This window comes from Phocoena sinus, chromosome X (assembly GCF_008692025.1).
Source record: "Phocoena sinus isolate mPhoSin1 chromosome X, mPhoSin1.pri, whole genome shotgun sequence".
NCBI lineage: Eukaryota > Metazoa > Chordata > Mammalia > Artiodactyla > Phocoenidae > Phocoena > Phocoena sinus.
The window spans coordinates 98,319,243-98,345,531 of NC_045784.1; the positions used below are offsets into that span (position 1 = coordinate 98,319,243).

The 26,289-nt window shown below is 39.5% G+C and overlaps 1 protein-coding gene across 1 annotated transcript; it reads left to right on the forward strand.

The window, feature by feature from the left end:
• Positions 1-205: 205 nt before the first annotated feature.
• On the forward strand, positions 206-15,702 carry LUZP4 (leucine zipper protein 4). The gene is given in 5 exon segments (XM_032618963.1): positions 206-293; positions 9,915-10,043; positions 11,195-11,304; positions 14,970-15,338; positions 15,340-15,702. Coding segments are annotated over 5 exon segments (1,059 nt in total).
• Positions 15,703-26,289: the final 10,587 nt, after the last annotated feature.

Below are 26,289 nucleotides of genomic sequence, written 5' to 3' on the forward strand. Positions count from 1 at the left end.
GAGACAATTTTTAGAAAGCGCGGGAAAGAAATGGGCAGGTCTTTTTTTTTTTTCTGGCGAGCCAGGTTCCTGATTGGTAGATTCCAAGCTCTACCCCCTGGGCCTTAGCAACAGAGAAGCAAAGGACTGTGATTGGCTGACAAGTTTCGCCTGCCTTAGGAAGCCGTGAGGAGGTGCCACAGTGCTGCGCCGTCTCGCTGAAGAGATGGCTTCGGTTTCCAAACTGCCTCCTGTAAAGGTGCTTACAGGCACTAACAATAGAGAAAAAATGAACATTCTAGACTTGTCTCTAGGTATGTAGATCCCGGACCCCAGCCCCCGCTAGTCAGGGCTGACTGGAGAAAGGCAGGCTGGAAGCGGTGCTGTGAGGCACACACCCTGGGCCGGGAGGCTTCCCCTCTGTGCCGGGAGGCTTCCCCTCTGTGCCAGCACCCGCCCCCATGTAGATAAAGCACCTGGCCAGCCTTCTGGCCCCTGCCTCTCCTCTCTGTTCCCATTTTCCCGCGTCAGGTCAGCCCTGACCGGACCGCCTCAGGCCAGCCCTGACCGGACCGCCTCAGACCAGGCCTGACCGGACCGCCTCAGGCTAGCCCTGACCTCTTAGGTGGGAAACTGGCCAAAGCTGACAGAAATCACGGAGTAGGGATTGCGGGAAAGGACCCTGTGTGGGAAATGAAAAGCCGGCTGTGTCCATATATTTTACCCTCTTTTTTTTTTTTTTTTAAAGTTACAGGTGTACAACAGTGATTCACAATTTTTTAAAATTAATTTTATTTATTTTTGGCTGTGTTGGGTCTTCGTTTCTGTGCGAGGGCTTTCTCTAGTTGCGGCGAGCGGGGGCCACTCTTCATCGCGGTGCGCGGGCCTCTCACTATCGCTGCCTCTCTTGTTGCAGAGCACAGGCTCCAGCCGCACAGGCTCAGTAGTTGTGGCTCACGGGCCCAGTTGCTCCGCAGCATGTGGGATCTTCCCAGACCAGGGCTAGAACCCATGTCCCCTGCATTGGCAGGCAGACTCTAAACCACTGTGCCACCAGGGAAGCCCTATTTTACCCTCTTAAGGAATGATAGCAAGTTACCCGCCCTTTCACAGTCCCTCACTCTTCGCAGGGCATCACGAAGGACTGGATTCCAGGGGTTGGAGGAGCAAGGCTAAGGCTAAGGCTAATTTGTGAGGAGTGGTGGTCGAGCAGCCAGACTGGGCAAAGGGATGGTTTATTTGGTTGCTTGACTGGTGCTGATTCAGCATAGACCGCCTTTCCCTTCTGCTGGTGCTGTCTAGTGTCTCACCTCAGAGCTCTACTCACTCTCATCCACTTAAACATGGGCAGCGGGAGGGAGGGAGGATGGACTGCTTAAATGAGGCGGGGTTGGCGGTGGGTGGGGGTGGGGCAGCACAGAGCAGAGGAGGAGAAAACCTTAGCCATGGGAGTGGGGGGAAGGAGCAGCACAGCATCAGGGACTTTAGAAATGAGAGGGGGAGGAGCAGGGCAGTGAGGGCCGACTTGATATGGAGGGGAGGAGCAAAGGAGGGCCGAACTTGAAAATGGGAAGAGCAGTAAGAAGAGGTTTCACCTTAGAGACTGAGGGTGGGAGAGCAGAGCAGGGACGGCAGAACTTAGAAATGGGAGGGCTGATCTTACAAATGAGGAAAGAGATGAAGGACAGACTTCAGAAATGAGGAGCAAGGACAGGGGTTCAGATCTAAAATATGAGACAGGGAGCAGCAGTAAGGGCAATCATTAGAAGTGGGGAGAAGAAAAGTGGGGAGAGCAAGGAGTAGGGACAGTAGACTTTAGGAAAGAGAGTGGAAGAGGAAACAGGGAGGGCAGACCTCAGAAATGAGCAGAGCATTGCAGCCAGGAAAACCTCAGAAGTGGTAGGGAGCAGGCAGAATGAACCATAGAAATAAGGAGGGTGAGAGAGCAAAACAGGGAGGGTGGACTTTTGAAATGAAAGTGGATTGCCTTTTTATTGTTGAGTTCTTTATATGTTGTGGATACTAGAACCTTCTCAGATACATGATTTACAAGTATTTTCTCCTATTTTGTGGTTGCTTTTTCACTTTCTTGACAGTGCCCTTTGAAGCACAAAAGTTTTTAATTTTGATGAAGTACAATTTATTTTTTTCTTCTGTTTTTCATGCTTTGGTATCATATCTAAGAAATGATGAAGATTTACTCCTGTGTTTTCATCTAAGAGTTTTCTAGTTTGCACTTTTACATTCACATCTTTGCTTCATTTTGAGTTAAATTTTTGCAGATAGAATGAGGTAGGATCTAACTACCTGATGTGAATATCCAGTTCATTTGTTAAAAAGACTATTCTTTCTCCTATTAAATGGTCTTCTTGGTGGGATTGCTTTCTTAACCATTTTTGGGTAGTTCATTGCTAGGGTATAGAAATAGAATTTATTTTTGTGTATGGATCTTGTATTCTGCAACCTTGCTGAACTCGTTTATTAGCTCTAATATGTGTGTGTGTATGTGTGTATCCTTAGGATTTTCTCTATACGTGATCATGGCATCTGAGAATAGGGATAGTTTTACTTCTTGATTTCAAATCTGGTTGCCTTTTATTTCTTTTTCTTGACTAATTGTCCTGGCTACAATTTCCAATGAAATGTTAAATAGATGTGGTGAGAGCAAATGTCCTTAACTTGTTTCTGATCTCAGAGGCAAAGCTTTCAGTCTTTTACCATGAATCATCATTTTAGCTGTGGGTTTTTCATAGATGCCTTTTATGAGGTTGAGGAAGTTTCCTACCTCCCCCTTTGCTTCTGAGGGGGAATGGCCATGAATAGTACCTAAGAAATTTTCTTGTTTTTCTTTTTTTCTGCTTTCACATGTTTTTAACAATCTATTTCATGATCGGTATCAACAGGCTTTACTCTTCTAAGACATAGACCTTGTGGATTCCACACTACTGCTTGCTCCCCACCCCCAGCTCCAACATGAGTTCCTAAACATTTTGTGGCATTAAAATGACTTTTAAAAAGTAGTATTTGGTCACTGGGGAGGGCTGGGACTATGGTCAGGCAAGTGAGGCACTTGCCAAGGGTGCAGAATTTAAAGAGGCACCAAAATTTCAGTGATCAAGATAAATAACATTTTTAAAGTTAATGTTTATTGGAGTATAGTTGATTTACAATGTTGTGTTAGTTTCTGTTGAACAGCAAAGTGAATCAGTTATACATATATATATATTCACTCTTTTTTAGATTCTTTTCCCATATAGGACATTACAGAATACTGAGTAGAGTTTCCTGTGCTATACAGTAGGTTCTTATTAGTTATCTAACTCATGTATAGTAGTGTGTATATGTCAATCCCAATCTCCCAATTTACCCTACCCCCCAAGATAAATAATATTTTAGTGAAATATTTTTAAAAACCAAGGTACAACCCTCTGGCAGGTCACCCCATTTTGGTAAACAGTATTTTTCTTTTGTAAATAAAGGAATTGGAGTGAGGCAAGTAAGGCAAAGTTGTTCAAGTACAGGGTCTGATCTGGTCTTTTTTTGTTGTTGATATTTTGTTCATCAGGGATTGTTCTTGCATTGATTTTCATTTTTGAAAATATTGTGTTAAATATTACTTTTACCTTGCATACTGAGTTTTTTGGAGCCTCCTTAAATTTTATGCCTGAGGTAAGTGTTTCACTTGCCTTATTCTAGGCCCCGCCCTGTCACAGGGACTCTGAGTGGGGGGAAAATCCCAGAACTGAGGGCAATTTATAGCACTTAGGTAAATCCAAATGCTTTCTGCACTTTTCTTTGTGTTGATTTCATTGATTGGTGTTTAACAGATGCTTATAGAGGTAAAAATATAAACTGGTAAATAGCCAAAGCAATGAGTTTCTCTCAAAATTCAGAGAATTAGGGGTCACAGTTGCAGAGCAGCCTGGTCCCCCAAATTTAGTGGTTGTTTGACCTTGTGCAAGTTTCTTTATCTCTTGGAGCCTGAGTTTCCTCAGTTGAGTAGTATCTGCATCATAGAGTTGTTGAGGATTAAATGAGATACTACAGGTAATGCGCACAAACCTGTGGAAAAAGTTGAGTATATATTTGCTATATGTCCTTCAGAAAGTGGACCTACAGCCTCACTTTTGGGTAGCTAGCAATTTGGGAAGCTGGAGTAGTTACCTACTCTCTCTCTCTGGATTTGGATATCAAACTTTAGAGATGTAGCCAACTTGAGAGAGATTGAAAATCATTTGGTTGAGGGATGGGGTTTAAACAGTAGATAATGTCAAGCTTTGGGAGACTGAGGGAGGTGTTTGTTTGGTTTAACTTGGACAATAGCAGATTCAACGGATTTAGGAGGCACTGTCATTTCAGTAGATGATTAGAGCTAGGGGGATACTGGAGAATGTAATTTGGAAAAGATAGGCTCAAATCATGGTTGCAAGGCCGAGGAAAGATGTCGAATTGAATATGGTAAGTTAGTTGGAGGCTGCATATGATAGTAAAATTTCATAATTTTAGGGTTGTAAAAAAATATTTAAGACGTCACTGGTTCATGCTCTTAAACATTGGTTCTCCAACAAATGAGTCCGGGTTTTGATCTTTTCAGTGGGAACAGGCAAAACTTTTTTTTGTGTGGCACACGGGCCTCCCACTGCTGTGGCCTCTCCCATTGAGGAGCACAGGCTCCGGGCATGCAGGCTCAGCGGCCATGGCTCACGGGCCCAGCCGCTCCGCGGCATGTGGGATCTTCCCGAACGGGGGCACGATCCCGCGTCCCCTGCATCGGCAGGCGGACTCTCAACCACTGCGCCACCAGGGAAGTCCCCTTTTCATCTTTTAAACAGAGTTTCATTTACCTGTGTTACAGACTGTCAGGACAAATTTCTACTGTCTATTGTGTAGCTTGTTTTCCTGTACTCTACTTTGGTGTACTTATCTTCCCTTGTACAAGTGACCCTTTTGCACAATTGATATGAAATTCAATTCTGGGATAAGTACAACAAAAATGGAAAAATAACAAAGAGAAAATTGAATTTCTTATTAGTTAAATGAATTTTATATAGCAGCTGTGGGTGTAGTCATTAAACCCGAACCCATATTACAGGGCTGCTTATATTTTAAAGAGAAGCCAGTACTATCACTTATGAGTCTAAATTAGGTGAAAGCAGTGACCATTTTTAAGAAAATTTAAATGTCAACACCATAACAAAATCCTTTGTAGTCTAGGGCAATGAATGGCCTTAAGGTATGGCTAAATAAGTGGGAAAATAATGTATTATTGGCTCAAAGAGTCTCCTTATTGTAGATTTGGATGGATACCAGAGCATATTTCTACCTTCTCTCTTCTAAAACAGTTACCATGAGTCAAAATATCTTGATGCTGTTGGCCAGGTAGCAGATATGAAACTTATACATATTTGTTGAACTTTGACAATCTCTGTAAAGCCTATTTGCGAATGACATTTTTATAAAAATCCCGTCTTGTATGAAATGTACAACTTTTTGCTTTCTGTCATACTACTGCTATTCGCTACTCTTTCTCTGACGTTTGTTCATTCATATTACTAGGGAGTTATATGACATTTGGATTGAGTCAAACTGAGACGGGAAAATGCTTCCATACAGTAATATATTCAAAAGGAAAGGATTCAAAAAATCCTGTGGGATTAATGTAGCACTCTCAGGATGACCTTAAAACTGAAGTCTTTATAATGTTATGTGTAAGCTAAACTAATGGAGAAGGATTTGAATTTAGGGGAAGAGGACACTAGGTATTTCCAGAGCCATTTTATGTACTTCACTCATGAGTTTATAAGAATTATGTGAGTTGCAGGGTGGTTTGATTCAAAGCTCAAATGACTGAAGTCCTTTTGGGCAAATAAGACCACAGACAGGATTTAAAGCCATGCCATAGTTTTCCTGTATAGCACTCTGTGGTTCAAAACAAGCATACCAAATGGTTGCATACCAAATCTTAGGCTGAAGGAATCAGGGGGACAGGGCAAAATGGGTGCTTGAATACTGGATTAGAGGTTGCTGTTACACTAATTGAATGCTAAACTTGACTTTGTGCAATTAATTTCAAATAGAATTGAAAGGAAAATGCTATTTTAGTAGGAATACCACATTCAAATGAATGGTCACTAGCCTCGGTGCTGCTGTTTTAATTCTGGGGAATAGCTGAGCTTTCAAAGGAGGAAGTGTAATGTAGTGGCAAGGGTCTTGGACTAGAATCTGTCCTAGCTTGTTAACAGAATAATTTTCTGCCCTCAAGTAAGTCATGCAATCTTCCTGAGTCTGTTTTCTTCTTCTTTTTGGCCATGCCACATGGTTTGTGGGATTTTGGTTCCCCTACCAGGGACTGAACCCGAGCCCTCGGCAGTGAGAGTGCACAGTCCTAACCACTGGACAACCAGGAAATTCCTGTTTTCTTCGTTAAAAGTGAGGCTAATCTCTGCTGACCTTTAAGTGTGGGGGCACAGTATATATCAGACACTTAATAATTGTTTGTTCATTTATTTTCTTATTTATTGAGTGTCTCATATATGCCAGGTACTGTGCCAAGAGCTTTTATGTGGAAATGCTCTGTAAACTTTAAAGTGTTATTCAATTTAAAGGTGGTTTTTTTTTTTAATTTTTTGGTGATACTGTGCAGCTTGTGGGATCTCAGTTCCCCAACCAGGGATCAACATGGGCCAAGGCAGTGAAAGCCCGGAATCCTAACCAATAGGCCATCAGTGAACTCCCTTAAAAGTGTTATTATTAATCCACATGGTTTATCCATTGAGCCATCCCTGTCATAAAGCATTGGATAAATATTTCTCAACTGTAGCTGTAGGTCAGCATGAGCCTTGAGAAATTTTCTATTTTGTTTAATCCTTATGCAATTCTAAGACAGAGCTTGATGTTAATTTTGGTCACTCTGAGGACAGGAAAAGTTTAAAGGCACTGCAAATTGTGTTTGAGTGCCACAAGGCAGAGCACTCCCTCATGTGAAAGCACTTACTTCATTGTGAAAGATACCAGTGCTTCATTTTCTCCTCTCTGGAAGTTTTGCTTTCCTATATGGGAAGTCACCTATCTCATTGGGTCTCTGTAGGCTGGGTAGTGATTGTTTCAGGGCTGATGAGGGAGAAGGGTTGGAGATTCAAAAATCTTCCTGTGGTGCCCTGTAAAATGTTCTGATAGTGCACTCCCTTATACAGTTGACCCTTGAACAACACAGGTTTGAACTATGCGAGTCTACTTTGTTGACTGAAAAAAAAACGCACAACCTAAAAGTTGAGAATTAGGTTTAATTTGGCAGACTTTCTGAGGACTTAAGCCCAGAAGACAGCCTCTCAGATAGCTCTGAGGGACTGCTCTGAAGATGTAACAGGGAAGAGCCAATTCTGACTCCATGTTGAATCTGTTTCTTATACTTTAACCTTTGCTTTTTGTTGCTTTTGTTATTATAATCACTCTCTATAGCTGTAAGCATACATAATGACCTGCCATAGGGAACCCTGCCCCTCTGCCTGACTGTTAGACTAAAAGCCCTTTGTTCAACAGAGAGACATTCTGACCCTGCCCACCTGTGAATGGCTGCAGAAAAGAAGAAATTAACACATCCCCTCCTATTTTGCAAGATAAATGGCTTTTTTACTTTACTTCCTCACCTCCTCTCCCTCTCTATTCTATAAAAGAAACTGGCATTCAGATCCAGATAAGATGGCTTTTTGGGGACCCTAGTCTGCCATCTTCTTGGTCTGCCAGCTTTCCAAATAAAGTCGCTATTCCTTGCCTCAGCACCTTGTCTCCCGATTTATTGGCCTGTTGTGCGGGAAGCAGAGCGAGCTTGGACTTGGTAACAAAGAGGTAAGGGAGGAGCCTGGGTATATGGAAAAAACAGGCAGTCGGAAACTCAAAAGATAATTAATTAAATTATCTAATTAAGATAATTAATCAAAAGATAATAAAGTTAATTAAAGAAAACCAGCCATCTGCTGTTAATGAATTTAGCACTTTTCTATACATGGGAAGATGCAAGAATCTGAGCTCATTGAAATGATTCCTTTGATATGCACCTTAACTATCTAGGGCCAGTATCTGGGGTTGTTTTCTATCCTGGATCCCCTCAGGGTGCACAGGGAGGCTGCAGTAGCTGATGGCTAGTTGGCAGCAACATCCTTTGTTTACTGATATGGCAGGCAACATTCTTTGTTCACAACTTATACTTGGATTTGTTTTAATGGTAAATACTATAGTCTACACCATCTCTGGTTGATTGAATCCACAGATGCAGAGCCACAGATATGAAGGAACCATGGATACAGAAGAACCATGTATAGGGAGGGACGGCTATAAGTTATATGCAGATTTTCAACTGCAGGGAGGGTCAGCACCCCTAACCCTCATGTTGTTAAAGGGTCGACTGTAAGGTAATGAGAAAAAAGTCTGTACAGATTTTAAATGTAGAATACAGAGAAACAACAGAAGAAAAATTAAAAAGAAAAGAGAATGCATAAAAAATACAAGGAACAGGGACTTCCCTGGTGGCACAGGGATTAAGAATCTGCCTGCCAATACAGGGGACACGGGTTCGATCCCTGCTCTGGGAAGATCCCACATGCCATGGAGCAACTAAGCCCGTGTGCCACAAGTACTGAGCCTTCTCTCTAGAGCCCTTGGGCCATAACTGTTGAGCCCACGTGCCACAACTACTGAAGTCCGTGTGCCTAGAGCCCTTGCTCTGCAACAAGAGAAGGCACCACAATGAAAAGCCTGAGCACCACAATGAAGAGTAGACCCCGCTCGCTGCAACTAGAGAAAGCCCATGCACATCAATGAAGACCCGACTTGGCCAAAAACAAATAAATAAAAAATAAATAAATTTTAAAAAAAGAATACAAGGAACAGAAAATTAAAGACTATGTCTGCAGGAAATATTACAGCCAATGGCTGCTGAGAGACAGACAGAACAAAGGCTTAAAATAGGATAGTCAAGAAATGATGCTCAGTTGATTATTCGGCTTTACCCTGATTTTTACCTTTGGAGGTATCAACTATTTCAAAGAAAATCAGAATCAGGTTTTTGGAGACCTGAGGTAGGACTAGTATTAAGCAAAATAATAAAGGAGTGGTTAATCTTTGGTATCTGTTTCCTCTTTGCACCCTTCTCAGCTCCCCCTCTTTCTTCTAGTTTCACTGGGTCCTTCCAAATGCCTAACTTGTGCTTATTTCTAAAGATACCTTGACCTAAGTAAGCTTTGATCCACCGATAAAACATCCAACCTTTAGACCTTTCCATCCCAGAGTTTAGGAGAGATACTTTAGAGCAGGTGGTACCTGTCTCTCATTCTTCAAATCATGCCATGTAAGTGCTCTTCACATGAGCGCATAAGAACATGCCTGACTGCAAAGTAAAATCTGATTGCTTCCTACTATTACACTAATCTTGGTTCCTCACCTCTTTGGTATCTCATGTGAATGTCCATTGCCCTTGTTTTCTTTCTTACTTTTCAAGAAAATAAATGCAACTAATTATCTAGCTCTTACATATAGTCTTACAAAAGTGTCATCTTACATATAGGGATGACACTACTGCTCTACATTTCTCTGAAACTAAAATAACGTTTAGTAAAATCATTTATTTAAGTGATTTCCCCCTTAAGCTACTATATTCTGAGAGTATTTTATTTTTGCATAAATGAAGTTACTATAAATCTGTTTAACAGGAATTTTTCTCTTTATTGTTCCAGGAAACTAACCCTAAAATGTCTGCATTGTTTGATCTTAGTTATGGTTTTACAAGTTCATTATTATTATAGTGTTATTTTTCAGGGCTACCAATTTTTTAAATATTCTAAAATACGATGAGGTAAGAATATAGATTATTCTCTTGAGACACATTGTTGTAATTCAGCTTTTTTCATTGTCTTTATTTTTTTCTGTGTTTTCTAATACAGATGACATTATAATACTTAGAAAGATAGGTATGGACACTGAAGATATAGAGGATAAGACACAGAACAATAAAAAAAATACCTCAGTTTCAAGACAGCAATCAAATGCTGATAAGCATCACCAGCAGAGAGGTAAAGTATACAAAAAATCACACGTGGTAAAAAGAGTCTGAAATATTTGTGAGTAACTGGGAAAGCAAATTCACAAATTTGGAATGTGTTCTAAAGTTGCACTGTGTTGCTAGTTTTATCTTTCCTGGAAATGTATGCATACAGGATTGGTAAAAATTTATGCCATGACAAATGAAAACAAAATTTTTAATTTATATGAGTTACTTCCTTAAGAGAGAGCAGGATAAGAATGAGAAATGTTTTGTGCTTGCTCCCAAGCCTGTCTAGATGGTCCAGTTCCACTTTAAGGAGGCAATACAGAAGGGTTAAGAGTATGGTTAATAGCCTGAGCACCATGGCATCCACATTTTGAAAAAATAAATGCTGTAGGGCAAAGAGAGTGCAGAAGAACATGAAGAAAGCCTTTTGTATCCCTAATCACATTGGTCAGTGCAGTGTGCATATTTTAATGTGAATGTGCTGTGTATTGCCATAGTAGAGAATTCTTTTCAACAATTAACGATCTCCATGGTCTAGTGAACAGGTTGGAACCGTCTTGACATTGTGTGTACTCTGAGCCCCTTCCAGCTGTCTACCCATGTTCCTTACAGTATTTGTTTGAATCCTTCAGTGGCTTAGCAGGTTCTGAGAAAAGGAGGGATGGTGGTTATTATAGGGGCAAAGCTGCTAAGAATGGTAAGGGGGCCAATCTCATGTTTCTGACTAAACATAAAATTGACCTTCGTGAGCCTTTGGATAACTATATTCTCTGATCATTCCTTAAGCTGTCTTTACACCCAGATCAAAGCAGATGATTGAGGCAAATATTCACATGATTAATACAAAACAGTTTTTCTGCATCTCTCTTTATTCTATTAGAGTATTCTTTCAATGAATTTCAGATAATATGTCCAACTTTGGTGGCATATGAAACCAAATTTGAGGTGCTGTATACAGAGAAGACTACTATATTAAGGTATACAAATAGAAATAGTATGGCAAAGACTGTTCTAGAGTTCACTGAGACTCTTAGGTGATATCAGATTAATGAAATATCGAAAGTTTTGCAAATACCAGTGCGTAGCTTGAAAACAATGAGATCACAGGTATTACTTCTGAAAGATATGTTGAATTTACCTACTGAAAATACAGAAAATAATTATCTTTTAAAGGATACTCAAGATTCATAAACGAGGAAAGAAATGATGAAAAGCCAAACGGAGAACCTTTTGGATTCAAGTCTGGACAAAGCTCTTTAAACAGGCAGCCTTTAAAGAAGCAGGTAAATAAATACCAAGAATTAACCAATATAAAGGTCCTAAATTTAATATATTTCTTAATATTAAGGATTATTTAAAATTCTATTAAGAGCGGGGATTGTTTCTTAGTACTCCCTCATGCTGCTTGAAGCATAATTTAACTTCAATATTTGTTAATTGATTTTTCCTCTGTAACTGTTTTTTTTTTATTAAGTTATTTATTTCTTTTTGGCTGTGTGGGGTCTTTGTTGCTGTGTGCAGGCTTTCTCTAGTTGTGGTGAGCGGGGGCTACTCTTCGTTGCAGTGAGTGGGCTTCTCATTGCAGTGGATTCTCTCGTTGCAGAACACAGGCTGTAGGCACGCGGGCTTCAGCAGTTGTGGCACATGGGCTCAGTAGTTGTGGCTCGCGGGCTCTAGAGCACAGGCTCAGTAGTTGTGGCACACGGGCTTAGTTGCTCTGCAGCATGTGGGATCTTCCCAGACCAGGGCTCAAACCCGTGTCCCCTGCATTGGCAGGCAGATTCTTAACCATTGCGCCACCAGGGAAGCCCCTGTAACTGTTTTAATAAACATTTATTTTTGCTATTTTCAATCACTGCTAGAAATTTTGAATTTATAAAATGCCAAAAGAGATGACTGTTTTCATGATTTGTCTTGTATAATCATTCTCATTTTTGTCCTTATATAATAAGAGTTGTTGATCTTAAGTTTTAGTATAAAAACAGTTTTAGTAGACTTGTGAAAGAATTGTAAAAACTAAAAGATGACATTAGTGTATGACATAAACTCCGGAACCAACAGATGGGACTTACTATAGTTGTACATTTTATGGTGGTAAATCCATCGCCTCTAAACTTGTATAGATGAGCCAGTCACTGGACAGAAATTTTAGAGGTGCTCATATCCAGATTCATAAGTTAACATTGATACTATGGTTTCAGCTTGCCCTATAAAGTGATTCTTCTTAAAGTGTTATGTGGTCATTTAGTAAAAAATGTTGGTTCTGGGAGCTTAAACCATTTTTGCCAAATTATATAAATGCAAATTTTGGGGGAAGGAGAACATGTTGCATATTCAAATATTTAGAGGATTGATTTAGCAAATGTTAATTAAATGTCTATTCTAGGCACTATGCAAGGTACCAGAACAGCCCTGCTTCAAATATTATATGTGGTGGTGGGAAAGAAAGATAAGAAAGAAATTTAATGCCAGGCAGTTTACAATACATGTTCTAACAGGGTTATAAGTTATATATTGTGGGGATGCAGCAATTCATTCTGATTAAGGGGATTTGTGAAAGTTTGACGGAGGAGATGGTATTTAATCTGTAAGGTGAGAAAGTTTTTTTTTTGTTTTTGTTTTTGTTTTTGTTTTTGTTTTTGTTTTTGTTTTTGCGGTACACGGGCCTCTCACTGCTGTGGCCTCTCCCATTGTGGAGCACAGGCTCCGGACGCGCAGGCTCAGCGGCCATGGCTCACGGGCCCAGCCGCTCCGCGGCATGTGGGATCTTCCCGGACCGGGGCACGAACCTGTGTCCCGTGCATCGGCAGGCGGACTCTCAACCACTGCAACACCAGGGAAGCCCGGTGAGAAAGTTTTTGATAAAGTTTGGAAAGAAGGACATGAGCTTACATTACAGTATGAAACGCATAAATGAACTAAGAATATTGTAAAATAGTATTTTCAAATTGAAAGCATCTTTCTTTTAGAGGTTTTTTTTTTTTTTTTGTGGTATGCCGGCCTCTCACTGTTGTGGCCTCTACCGTTGTGGAGCACAGGCTCTGGACGCGCAGGCTCAGCGGCCATGGCTCACGGGCTTAGCCGCTCTGCGGCATGTGGGATCTTCCCGGACCGGGGCACGAACCCATGTCCCTTGCATCGGCAGGTGGACTCTCAACCACTGCGCCACCAGGGAAGCCCTGAAAGCATCTTTCTATTTCTCATACTTTTCAGACATTTGAGACTGTCATTATAGCAGAACTCACTGGAAAAAAGTACTCTGCAATATAGAAATGTATTAAAATGTAAACATAATTATTCTACCAATAAATTGAATAACAATTACAGCTTTCAATCATGCTTTGAAATTCTAATAAGCTAGCTTTGTATTTCACAAGATTTAATCCTAATATCAGTAAAACACAATTGTATTTATTCAACACAACTCTTTTTGATAGTTTCTGTTGTTTATAAGGAAAGTTTCTGTTTTTGATAATTTCTGTTGTTTTCTAAAGGTAGAAATCTGTGGTATCCAATTTGACGAAATTAGTTTTTATATAAACATTTGTAAAAAGACCACAAGTTCCTTTGGAAAGGTACTTGGATGCATATGGGTCTTTAAGAGATAGGCCTCAATCCTTCCTGCTGACCCTCTGTGTTCCCAACACTAGTCACTTAGAAAAGAAAATGTACATGTGCATTCCACCCAATCTCCTTATTTATGTTTTACAGTAGAAAATCTGGAGTGTGACTATGGCTTTATGCTTTAGCGAAGCAGCAGATTTGTCATATTTTTTATTTTACTAAAGTTTTATGTGAATAATATTCTTTATACCAGTACCTCCCCTGCCTTTTAATAGTTGCATTCAGCTTCTGGTAGTGTTATACTACAAAGTCACAATGTCAGAGCTAGGGCATATTTTGTTTGCCAGGCACTATTTGCTAGTGGAAAGCTTGATTTCTTAGCATGGTCCATATGACTTTGTCCACTTACATTTATGTAGCATCATAGAGATTTGTCAAGGGTTTCATTACTTCCATTTGACTGATTCACTCCACTGCCCTTTTGATTTAAAAAGTGAAAAGGTAGAAAGACTGAGTTGTTGTCAGGCCAGTTTACTTTAACAGTATTAAGTCTACCTTCTGCTTTCTTTATAGCTACCTATCCCCTCACTTATTTGTCTTTCCCTCTAGAATTAAGTATTAATTTATATAGAAGAGATAGATAATTTATTGTAAGTTTTTTAAAATTGAAGTATAGTTGATTTACAATATTGTATTAGTTGATAGTTTCTTTTTCACCTGATCCTGAACAGGTGAAGAATAAATAGTATGATTTTGAGCACTTTCTTGTGGTTCTAAGGATTTGTGCTACAAAATATTAAATATTCTGTCTCTCAACTATAAAGTCAAAGAATTGGTTGTTTCTCTAGGTAAAACACAGATCCAGAAAATGGTAGGTAGAGTATGACCTTGGAATATATTCAAATTCACAAAGCAGTTAATTTTCCATATTTAAAACATTTTATTAAAGTTTTATATGCATAATATTCTTTGTACCAATGCCATGAGAGATCGGAGCTTTCTACATATTAGTCCTGAAAACTGTTTAGTCTTTAAAAGTAGGGGCAGTGGGGCTTCCCTGGTGGCGCAGTGGTTAAGAGTCTACCTGTCGATGCAGGGGACGTGGGTTCGTGCCCCAGTCCGGGAAGATCCCACATGCCACGGAGCAGCTGGGCCCATGAGCCATGGCTGCTGAGCCTGCGTGTCTGGAGCCTGTGCTCTGCAATGGGAGAGGCCACCACAGTGAGAGGCCCGCATACCGCAAAAAAGAAAAAAAAAGTAAGGGCAGTGGAATTCTAAAAAAAGAGTTTCCCATAGAAATGGGCTTAACAAAATATCATTATGAGTTAATGCAATCAATAGGGTATATGTTTCATTTGTTTTTCAAAATTGCGGTTCTTTGCAGGAGAAGTGCAATGAAAATTCTAAAGCCCAAGCAGTGATGAATAAAGGCCAATCAGAGAGGAACCAACATCAATCAGAAGGATCTCAAGGCCAATCAGAAGAAAATCAACACTATTCAGAGAGATCTCGAGGCCACTCAAAGAGATCTCATGGCCAAGCAGAGAGATCTCATCATCAATCAGAAAGATCTCATGGCCAAGCAGAGAGTTCTCATCGTCAATCAGAAAGATCTTGTAGCCAATCAGAGAGATCCCATCGTCAATCAGAAAGATCTCGTGGTCAAAATGAGAGATCTCATCATCAATCAGAAAGATCTCATGGCCAATCAGAGAGATCTCGTGGTCAATCAGAAAGATCTCGTGGTCAATCAGAAAGAGCTCGTGGCCAATCAGAGAGATCTCGTGGTCAATCAGAAAGATCTCGTGGTCAATCAGAAAGATCTCGTGGTCAATCAGAAAGATCTCATGGCCGATCAGAGAGATTTCATGGTCAATCAAAGAGATATCATGGCCAATTAAAGAGATCTCGTAGCTATACAGAAAGATATCATGGCCAGCCAGAGAGATCGCATGACCGCTCTGAGAGAGTCTACAGTCACTCAGACAGATCTCATGACTATTCAAAGATATCTAATGTCCTATCAGGGAGGTCTTATGGCCAAACAGGGAGATTTCATGGTCAATCAGAGAGATCTTATGACCAATCATGGAGATATAAAAGATACTCATCAGTAGAAATTGAGTGTGAATTTAACAGGTAAAAACAATGAGTACTTAACTATTAATGTGTTGAGTGATATGGAAATGTAAAGGCATGCTTTATATATCTATATTTTAATGGCTAAATATGTATTTGTTGAAACAGAATTGAACTGGGACAAAGATATTAATAGAATAGAGGTGATGTATTCATGGCATCAATATTCTTTCAACTTATTGATGCCCTCTAGCTATCATCCAGTTTCCTAATTACCCTAATTAAGTTGTTCCATCTAGGTCAGCTTCCCTGGAAGAGCTCCAATGTACTCAATCTTTCCTACTGAGCCTTTCCCACAATCAAAGTATGTTGACTCAGTGTCCCATTCTCTTTGAACCTTCCAACCTGCTAGGCTAGCTAATCTAACAATGAACTATGCTAGATTGATAATATATAATCTCTGATAATGAATTCCTCTGTTTCCCTCCTCTACCTCCTTTCTAAAGAGTCTTCAGGGAGCCCTCAGCAGACAAATAATAGGTGTATCTTCGGGCAGCTGAACTTTTCTGCTTTCCACAAATCAGAACATAGGAGATGTCTAGCTTATGCATAGTTGCAACCCTAACCTAAATATATTTTGAATATTGTGTATATTCACTATTGCCTTATAAAACTGTTAGGCTAGGTCTGTCCACCCTAACAAAAGAACCAGAGAAATTTAATAGTATTGCAGATTGTTTGAGTTTTAAAAACCTCAAGACATTTTTATTGTAATTGGCTAGGTAATTGAGTAAAAACATTATTTTTAATTTAAATTTCTCAGTGATTGCCTTCATTTTGCATTGCCTATAAATGTCTAGTCAAATACTTTAGCTCATATTAACTGCATAGAGTTGCAGTTTTCAGCTAAAAAAATTATTTCCACAATGTATATGTGAGTTATTGTGTATATAGACAATGTCTGACGTAGGCACCGTTTTAATGCTAAAGGCCCCACCCTACTTATATTAGCAGTATACAAACAGTTTCCTATAAAAAATTAACATATGTTTAACACTGATGATAAGCAATTATTTCTACATTTATCAGGGATTTTCATGTTTTGCTTCATTTTACACATCCATTTTTGTTTGTCAAGTGGTATAACACTTCCACTAAGGCACTGAAATTCCACTTACTGTTTTCCAATGACATATTCTGTCATTTTACAAGTGCATTTTAAAATATAATGAACAATTCTGCTCAGTTTTTTCTCCTTTATCTTCTATTATTATAATTTTTTTTGTATCCTTAGCACAAGTAAGTAATTCTTGCTTGGTTAAAGTTATCAAATGTAGAACTCTTACTAAAGAACACATAAAGTACAGAAAATTAATATACTTTGATAATTGATCCCTTGGAGATTAATTCTTCTACTCCATAACTTTCCATTCTAATATATATATATATATATATATATATATACACATATATACATATATATATATAGGTTGACCAGTTAGGTTTAATAATATCCTTAAGACCTGGAGTTGGCTTATGCACCACTCAGGCTAGCTTCACCAGAAGACAAAGACAAACCAAAAATGCTAAACTTCTGCCTTAATTTTTAAGGCATTTCTACCTTAAAAAAAAAATAAGTCACCAATGTAGAAGCCCAATGTGGTCTGAACAAAAGACAGGTAACTAGGCAAGCATCTGGAATAAAATATGGTAGCATATTTGGAATATTATTTATTTATGGGAACTTACAATGACTTTTTTCAATTTTGAAAAACCAGTATGATTCTTTAAAATTCTAAAGAGGATTTATTATTGTAAACAAGGTGTGAATTTGTATTTTTAATGCCCCCAAGATACCTGATAACAATTTCAGCTTTTGCTCCTTTTTCCTGATTTGGTAATTATATCCACAGTCAGATGTTTTCCTTGGCTAGAGTAATATGTAAATAGTAAAGCTTAACAAAAGAAAAACTTCTTCGTAACCTCTGCTAAGTAGCTTACAAGAAATGAGTGGCAAAATCTGTATATCTTTGCATTAGCTGGGCTGTCTACCTGATGAAAGCTTTTCTAAACACAGAAAATAGCTTCAGAGGAAATGAGGCGCTTAGTTTTGGAGTGCTTGCCGTTTAAACTCCAATCATAGAGTGATAACTGATGTATCTCATTACCACTACATCATTCAAAGTAATTCTTGAAGTCAATTCAAATCTGATTATAATCAACAAATCAGATCTTTGGATCTTTCAAAATAAATGATTGCTTTTTAAAATATCACCATTTATGATTCATATCAGGACTTTTGCAAAGAAAAATCGGAGTGAATACTTACAGAAACAGATGCAGCGAAGAAATGATACAATGAACATGAGTCCAAGTGTAAGTATCAGCACTTTCAAATTTATAGCAGAGAAACTGTGTGATTTTACAGATTTTCATTTGAATAGGCTTTCTTCCTGTGTCTTTGTTGGCATCTACTTATATTGATGATTAATATATTTTAAAACCTGTTTACCAACATCAAATGTAGGAATAAGCCACATATGTCATACATGTCTTCATGAGTCAAGTGTTTCCAGCCTTTTGGATAATTGCTTGCACAAAAAAGTTTCCTGCTCCTCTTCCATTACCCCCCATCCTACCTTATATTATTTAGCTTCTAAGTGGGCACTAGACAAAAGTGAGAAAGAATGATACAAATAAAACTTATTTGTAGCATGTACTTAATATTTTAAACAATCTTTTACAACCGTTGAATCCTCAGGACATTGTCTTTATTTTACTATTTATTTACTGAAGATCTATGAACAGCAATTACAAGAAATGAAGTAAATAGTATATTGAGCAAGCCAATTAAGTCCATTTTGCTGGAAACTTTCATCTTTAATACAGAACATGTGTGTTTGACATAAGTGTTTAGATGAAATTGAGTAGATGTAGCTCCTACATGAAACACCTAATATTTATCCCTACACTTGACACTCTGGTATTTCTTCCAGTACTTCTACCTGCAGGAAAAGACAGGCTAGCTTAAATAGTAATGTGATATACTGTAAAGCAGTCTAGTCTGGGTCTCAGAGAGTTGGCTTCCCTGCCTGGCTAATCCCCTTAGTAGCTGTGTGTATGACCATGAGCAAGTCACCTCCCCTGCTGTAAATCTTAGTTTTGTTCCCCTGTGAATGAGATTAGAATGAAAGATATCTATGAGATGGTTAAAGAAATCTAAGTATTATGGTCTAGTAGCTAATGACAGGGGCTTTGGATTCACACTTGGATAGAATCATGTTTCTACCACTTAATTTCATATTTAATCAATTCTAAGACATGCTTTTTTTTTCAGTTTTCAATATCTCTGAAATCAGGAAATGTCTTGCATTTAATGGTATAGTTAAATTGAAAACTTAAAATCTTTTTAGTGGTACATAAAATAACAGTACATGTTACAATCATGGTATCTTAGATTTGATGAAACATGGTGGCTGAGGAACCTTGGGCAAGTTCCTTTGAGCCTATTTTCTCAGCTACAAAATGGGAACAATATTGGCCTCTTAGGTTGTTGTGATGATTAACTGAAATATATGTAAACATTTTAGGCTAGAAACAGGATTGTGGTAAGCATTCTATACATTGGAATTCTTATTATTTTATCATTACTATGATGATGATTATATAAACTTATTCATTATAATCATTCCTTCAGTGTTCATTGTGGCAATATTAACATGATAACCATAAAAGTTCTTACATTCTAATTAATTTTATGTGATTCAGTTTATATATATATATAAATATATATACACACATGTATATATACACACATACATATATATGTATGTATACACACTCATTCATTATTGAAGGGATTTTCAATGTGAAGTGAGAAATCCCCACTGGAATATAGGGGCAAATATGAATATTCTTTAAATAGGAACAAAACCTCTAACAGGCTTCCAGATACAGTTAAAACCTCACAGGTGGGCTTCCCTGGTGGCGCAGTGGTTGAGAGTCTGCCTGCCGATGCAGGGGTCACGGGTTCGTGCCCCGGTCCGGGAAGATCCCACATGCCGCAGAGTGGCTAGGCCCGTGAGCCGTGGCCACTGAGCCTGAGCGTCTGGGGCCTGTGCTTCACAACGGGAGAGGCCACAACAGTGAGAGGCCCGCATACCGCAAAAAAAAAAAAAAAAAAACCTCACAGGTGTTTCTATTTGTCCATTCATTTCTTGAATCTGACTTCAGTTCCTACCTTTCTATTAAATTTTACTATCAAAAATTTATTACTTTCGGGGCACCTTCGGAGCTGCGGAGGAGAGCGCAGCAACAGGGGTGCAGAGGGCAAAGCGGGGAGATTCCCGCACAGAGGATCGGTGCAGACTGGCACTCAGCAGTCCAAAAGGCGTGTCTGCTCACCCGCCAGGGCGGGCGGGGCTGCGAGCCGAGGCTCGGGCTTTGATCGGAGCGCAGGGAGAGGACTGGGGTTGGCGGCGTGAACACAGCCTGAAGGTGTTAGTGCACCACGGCTAGACGGGAGGGAGTCCGGGAAAAGGTCTGGAGCTGCCGAAGAGGCAAGAGACTTTTTCTTCCCTCTTTGATTCCTGGGGCGCGAGGAGAGGGGATTAAGCACGCTGCTTAAAGGAGCTCCAGAGACGGGCGTGAGCCGCGGCTAAAAGCGCGGACCCCAGAGACAGGCAGGAGACGCCAAGGCTGCTGCTGCCACTGCCAAGAAGCCTGTGTTCGAGCATAGGTCACTATCCACACCTCCCTTCCGGGGAGCCTGTGCAGCCCGCCACTACCGGGTTCCCGGAATCCAGGGACAACTTCCCCGGAAGAACGCACGGTGCGCCTCAGGCTGGTGCAAGGTCACGCCGGCCTCTGCCTCCGCAAGCTCGACCCACACTCCGTGCTCCTCCCTCCCCCATGGCCTGAGTGAGCCAGAGCCTCCGAATCAGCGGCTCGTTTAACCCCGTCCTGTCTGAGCAAAAAACAGACGCCCTCTGGCGACCTACATGCAGAGGCAGGGCCAAATCCAAAGCTGAGCCCCTGGGAGCTGTGAGAACAAAGAAGAGAAAGGGAAATCTCTCCCAGCAGCCTCAGAAGCAGCGGATTAAAGCTCCACAATCAACTTGATGTACCCTGCATCTGTGGAATACATGAATAGACAACGAACCATCCCAAATTAAGGTGCTGGACTTTGAGAGCAAGATTTATGATTTTTTCCCCTTTTCCTCTTTTTGTGAGTGTGTATGTGTATGCTTCTGTGTGAGATTTTGTCTGTATAGCTTTGCTTCCACCATTTGTCCTAAGGTTCTATCCGTCCGTTTTTTGTGTTTTTTCCCTTTTTTTGATATTTTTGTTTTCTTACTAATTATTTTTGAATTTAATAACTTTATTATATTTTACTCTTTCATTTTACTTTATCTTCCTTCTTTCTTTCTTTTTCCCTTCCTTCCCTCCTTCCTTCCTTCCTCCCACCATCCCTCCTTCCCTCCCTCCCTCCTTCCTTTCTTTCTTTCTTTCCTTCTTTCCTTCTTCTTTCTTTCTTCCTTCCTTCCTTCCTTTCTTTCCTTCTTTCTACTTCTACTAATTCTTTCTCTCTACTTTTTCTCCCTTTTATTCTGAGCTGTGTGGAGGAAAGGCTCTTGGTGCTCCAGCCAGGAGTCAGGGCTCTGCCTCTGAAGTGGGAGAGCCAACTTCAGGACACTGGTCCACAAGAGACCTCCCAGCTCCACATAATATCAAATGGCGAAAATCTCCCAGAGATCTCCATCTCAACACCAGCACCCAGCTTCACTCAATGACCAACAAGCTACAGTGCTGGACACCCTATGCCAAACAACTAGCAAAACAGGAACACAACCCCACCCATTAGCAGAGAGGCTGCCTAAAATCGTAATAAGTCCACAGACACCCCAAAACACACCACCAGACGTGGACCTACCCACCAGAGAGACAAGATCCAGCCTCATCCACCAGAACACAGGCACTAGTCCCCTCCACCAGGAAGCCTACAGAACCCACTGAACCAACCTTATCCACTGGGGACAGACACCAAAAACAATGGGAACTACGAACCTGCAGCCTGCAAAAAGGAGACCCCAAACACAGTAAGATAAGCAAAATGAGAAGACAGAAAAACACACCGCAGATGAAGGAGCAAGATAAAAATGCAACAGACCTAACAAATGAAGAGGAAATAGGCAGTCTACCTGAAAAAGAATTCAGAATAATGATGGTAAAGATGATCCAAAATCTTGGAAATAGAATAGACCAAATGCAAGAAACATTTAACAGGGACCTAGAAGAACTAAAGAGGAAACAAGCAATGATGAACAACACAATAAATGAAATTAAAAATACTCTAGAAGGGATCAATAGCAGAATAACTGAGGCAGAAGAATGGACAAGTGATCTGGAAGATAAAATAGTGGAAATAACTACTGCAGAGCAGAATAAAGAAAAAAAAAAAAAAAAGAACTGAGGACAGCCTCAGAGACCTCTGGGACAACATTAAACACACCAACATTCGAATTATAGGGGTCGCAGAAGAAGAGAAAAAGAAAGGGACTGAGAAAATACTTGAAGAGATTATACTGAAAACTTCCCTAATATGGGAAAGGAAATAGTTAATCAAGTCCAGGAAGCACAGAGAGTCCCATACAGGATAAATACAAGGAGAAATACACCAAGACACATATTAATCAAACTGTCAAAAATGAAATACAGAGAAAGCATATTAAAAGCAGCAAGGGAAAAACAACAAATAACACACAAGGGAATCCCCATAAGGTTAACAGCTGATCTTTCAGCAGAAACTCTGCAAGCCAGAAGGGAGTGGCAGGACATATTTAAAGTGATGAAGGAGAAAAACCTGCAACCAAGATTACTCTACCCAGCAAGGATCTCATTCAGATTTGATGGAGAAATTAAAACCTTTGCAGACAAGCAAAATTTGAGAGAGTTCAGCACCACCAAACCAGCTTTACAACAAATGCTGAAGGAACTTCTCTAGGCAAGAAACACAAGAGAAGGAAAACACCTACAATAACAAACCCAAAACAATTAAGAAAATGGTAATAGGAACATACATATCGATAATTACCTTAAATGTAAATGGACTAAATGCTCCCACCAAAAGACACAGATTGGCTGAATGGATACAAAAACAAGACCCATATATATGCTGTCTACAAGAGACCCACTTCAGACCTAGAGACACATACAGACTGAAAGTAAGGGGATGGAAAAAGATATTCCATGGAAATGGAAACCAAAAGAAAGCTGGAGTAGCAATTCTAATATCAGACAAAATAGACTTTAATATAAAGACTATTAGAAGAGACAAAGAAGGACACTACATAATGATCAAGGGATCGATCTAAGAAGAAGATATAACAATTGTAAATATTTATGCACCCAACATAGGAGCACCTCAATACATAAGGCAAATACTAACAGCCATAAAAGGGGAAATCGACAGTAACGCATTCATAGTAGGGTACTTTAACACCCCACTCTCACCAATGGACAGATCATCCAAAATGAAAATAAATAAGGAAATACAAGCTTTAAATGATACATTAAACAAGATGGACTTAATTGATATTTATAGGACACTCCATCCAAAAACAACAGAATACACATTTTTCTCAAGTGCTCATGGAACATTCTCCAGGATAGATAATATCCTGGGTCACAAATCAAGTCTTAGTAAATTTAGGAAAATTGAAAATATGTCAAGTATCTTTTCTGAGCACAATGCTATGAGACTAGATATCAATTACAGGAAAAGATCTGTAAAAAATACAAACACATGGAGGCTAAACAATACACTACTTAATAACGAAGTGATCACTGAAGAAATCAAAGTGGAAATAAAAAAATACCTAGAGACAAATGACAATGGAGACACGACGACCCAAAATCAATGGGATGCAGCAAAAGCAGTGCTAAGAGGGAAGTTTATAGCAATACAAGCCCACCTTAAGAAAACAGGAAACATCTCGAATAAACAGCCTAACCTTGCACCTAAAGCAATTAGAGAAAGAAGAACAAAAAAACCCCAAAGTTAGCAGAAGGAAAGAAATCATAAAAATCAGATCAGAAATAAATTAAAAAGAAATGAAGGAAGCGATAGCAAAGATCAATAAAACTAAAAGCTGGTTCTTTGAGAAGATAAACAAAATTGAGAAACCATTAGCCAGACTCATCAAGAAAAAAAGGGAGAAGACTCAACTCAATAGAATTAGAAATGAAAAAGGAGAAGTAACAACTGTCACTGCAGAAATACAAAAGATCATGAGAGATTACTACAAGCAACTCTATGCCAATAAAATGGACAACCTGGAAGAAATGGACAAATTCTTAGAAATGCACAACCTGCCAATACTGCATCAGGAAGAAACAGAAAGTATGAACAGACCAAGCACAAGCACTGAAATTGAAACTGTGATTAAAAATCTTCCAACAAACAAAAGCCCAGGACCAGATGGCTTCACAGACGAATTCTATCAAACATTTAGAGAAGAGCTAACACCTATCTTTCTCAAACTCTTCCAAAATATAGCAGAGAGAGGAACACTCCCAAATTCATTCTACGAGGCCACCATCACCTTGATAACAAAACCAGACAAGGATGTCACAAAGAAAGAAAACTACAGGCCAGGGCTTCCTTGGTGGCGCAGTGGTTAAGAATCCGCCTGCCAATCCAGGAGACACGGGTTCAAGCCCTGGTCTGGGAAGATCCCACATGCTGCGGAGCAGCTAAGCCAGTACGCAACAACTACTGAGCCTGTGCTCTAGAGCCCGTGTGCCACAGCTACTGAAGCCCATGTGCCTAGAGCCCGTGCTCTGCAACGAGAGAAGCCATCGCAATGAGAAGCCCGTGCACTGCAACGAAGAGTAGCCCCCGCTCACCGCAACTAGAGAAAGCCCGTGCACAGCAACAAAAGACCCAACACAGCCTAAATAAATAAATAAATAATAAAATAAATAAATTTATAAAAAAAAAAAAAAAAAGAAAACTACAGGCCAATATCACTGATGAACATAGATGCAAAAATCCTCAACAAAATACTAGCAAACAGAATCTAACAGCACATTAAAAGGATTGTACACCATGATCAAGTGGGGTTTATTCCAGGAATGCAAGGATTCTTCAATATATGCAAATCAATCAACGTGATAAACCATATTAACAAATTTAAGGAGAAAAACCATATGATCATCTCAATAGATGCAGAGAAAGCTTTTGACAGAATTCAACACCCATTTATGATAAAAACCATCCAGAAAGTAGGCATAGAGGGAATTTTCCTCAACATAATAAAGGCCATATATGACAAAGCCACACTCAACATCATCCTCAATTGTGAAAAACTGAAAGCATTTCCACTAAGATCAGGAACAAGACAAGGTTGCCCGCTCTCACCGCTCTTATTCAACATAGTTTTGGAAGTTTTAGCCACAGCAATCAGAGAAGAAAAGGAAATAAAAGGAATCCAAATCAGAAAAGGAGAAGTAAAGCTGTCACTTTTTGCAGATGACATGATACTATACACAGAGAATCCTAAAGGTGCAACCAGAAAACTCCTAGAGCTAATCAATGAATTTGGTAAAGTAGCAGGATACAAAATTAATGCACAGAAATCTTTGGCATTCCTGTACACTAATGATGAAAACTCTGAAAGTGAAATCAAGAAAACACTCCCATTTACAATTGCAACAAAAAGAATAAAATATCTAGGAATAAACCTACCTAAGGAGACAAAAGACCTGTATGCAGAAAATTATAAGACACTGATGAAAGAAATTAAAGATGATACAAATAGATGGAGAGATATACCATGTTCTTGGACTGGAAGAATCAACATTGTGAAAATGACTCTACTACCCAAAGCAATCTACAGATTCAATGCCATCCCTATCAAACTACCAATGGCATTTTTCACAGAATTAAAACAAAAACTTTCACAATTTGTATGGAAACACAAAAGACCCCGAATAGCCAAAGCAATCTTTAGAACGAAAAACGGAGCTGGAGGAATCAGGCTCCCTGACTTCAGGCTATACCACAAAGCTACAGTAATCAAGACAGTATGGTACTGGCACAAAAACAGAAAGATAGATCAGTGGAACAGGATAGAAAGCCCAGAGATAAACCCACACACATATGGTCACCTTATGTTTGATAAAGGAGGCAGGAATGTACAGTGGAGAAAGGACAGCCTCTTCAATAAGTGGTGCTGGGAAAACTGGACAGGTACATGTAAAAGTATGAGATTAGATCACTCCCTAACACCATACACAAAAATAAGCTCAAAATGGATTAAAGACCTAAATGTAAGGCCAGAAACTATCAAACTCTTAGAGGAAAACGTAGGCAGAGCACTCTATGTCATAAATCACAGCAAGATCCTTTTTCACCCACCTCCTAGAGAAATGGAAATAAAAACAAAAATAAACAAATGGGACCTAATGAAACTTCAAAGCTTTTGCACAGCAAAGGAAGCCATAAACAAGACCAAAAGACAACCCTCAGAATGGGAGAAAATATTTGCAAATGAAGCAACTGCCAAAGGATTAATTCCAAAATTTACAAGCAGCTCATGCAGCTCAATAACAAAAAAACAAAC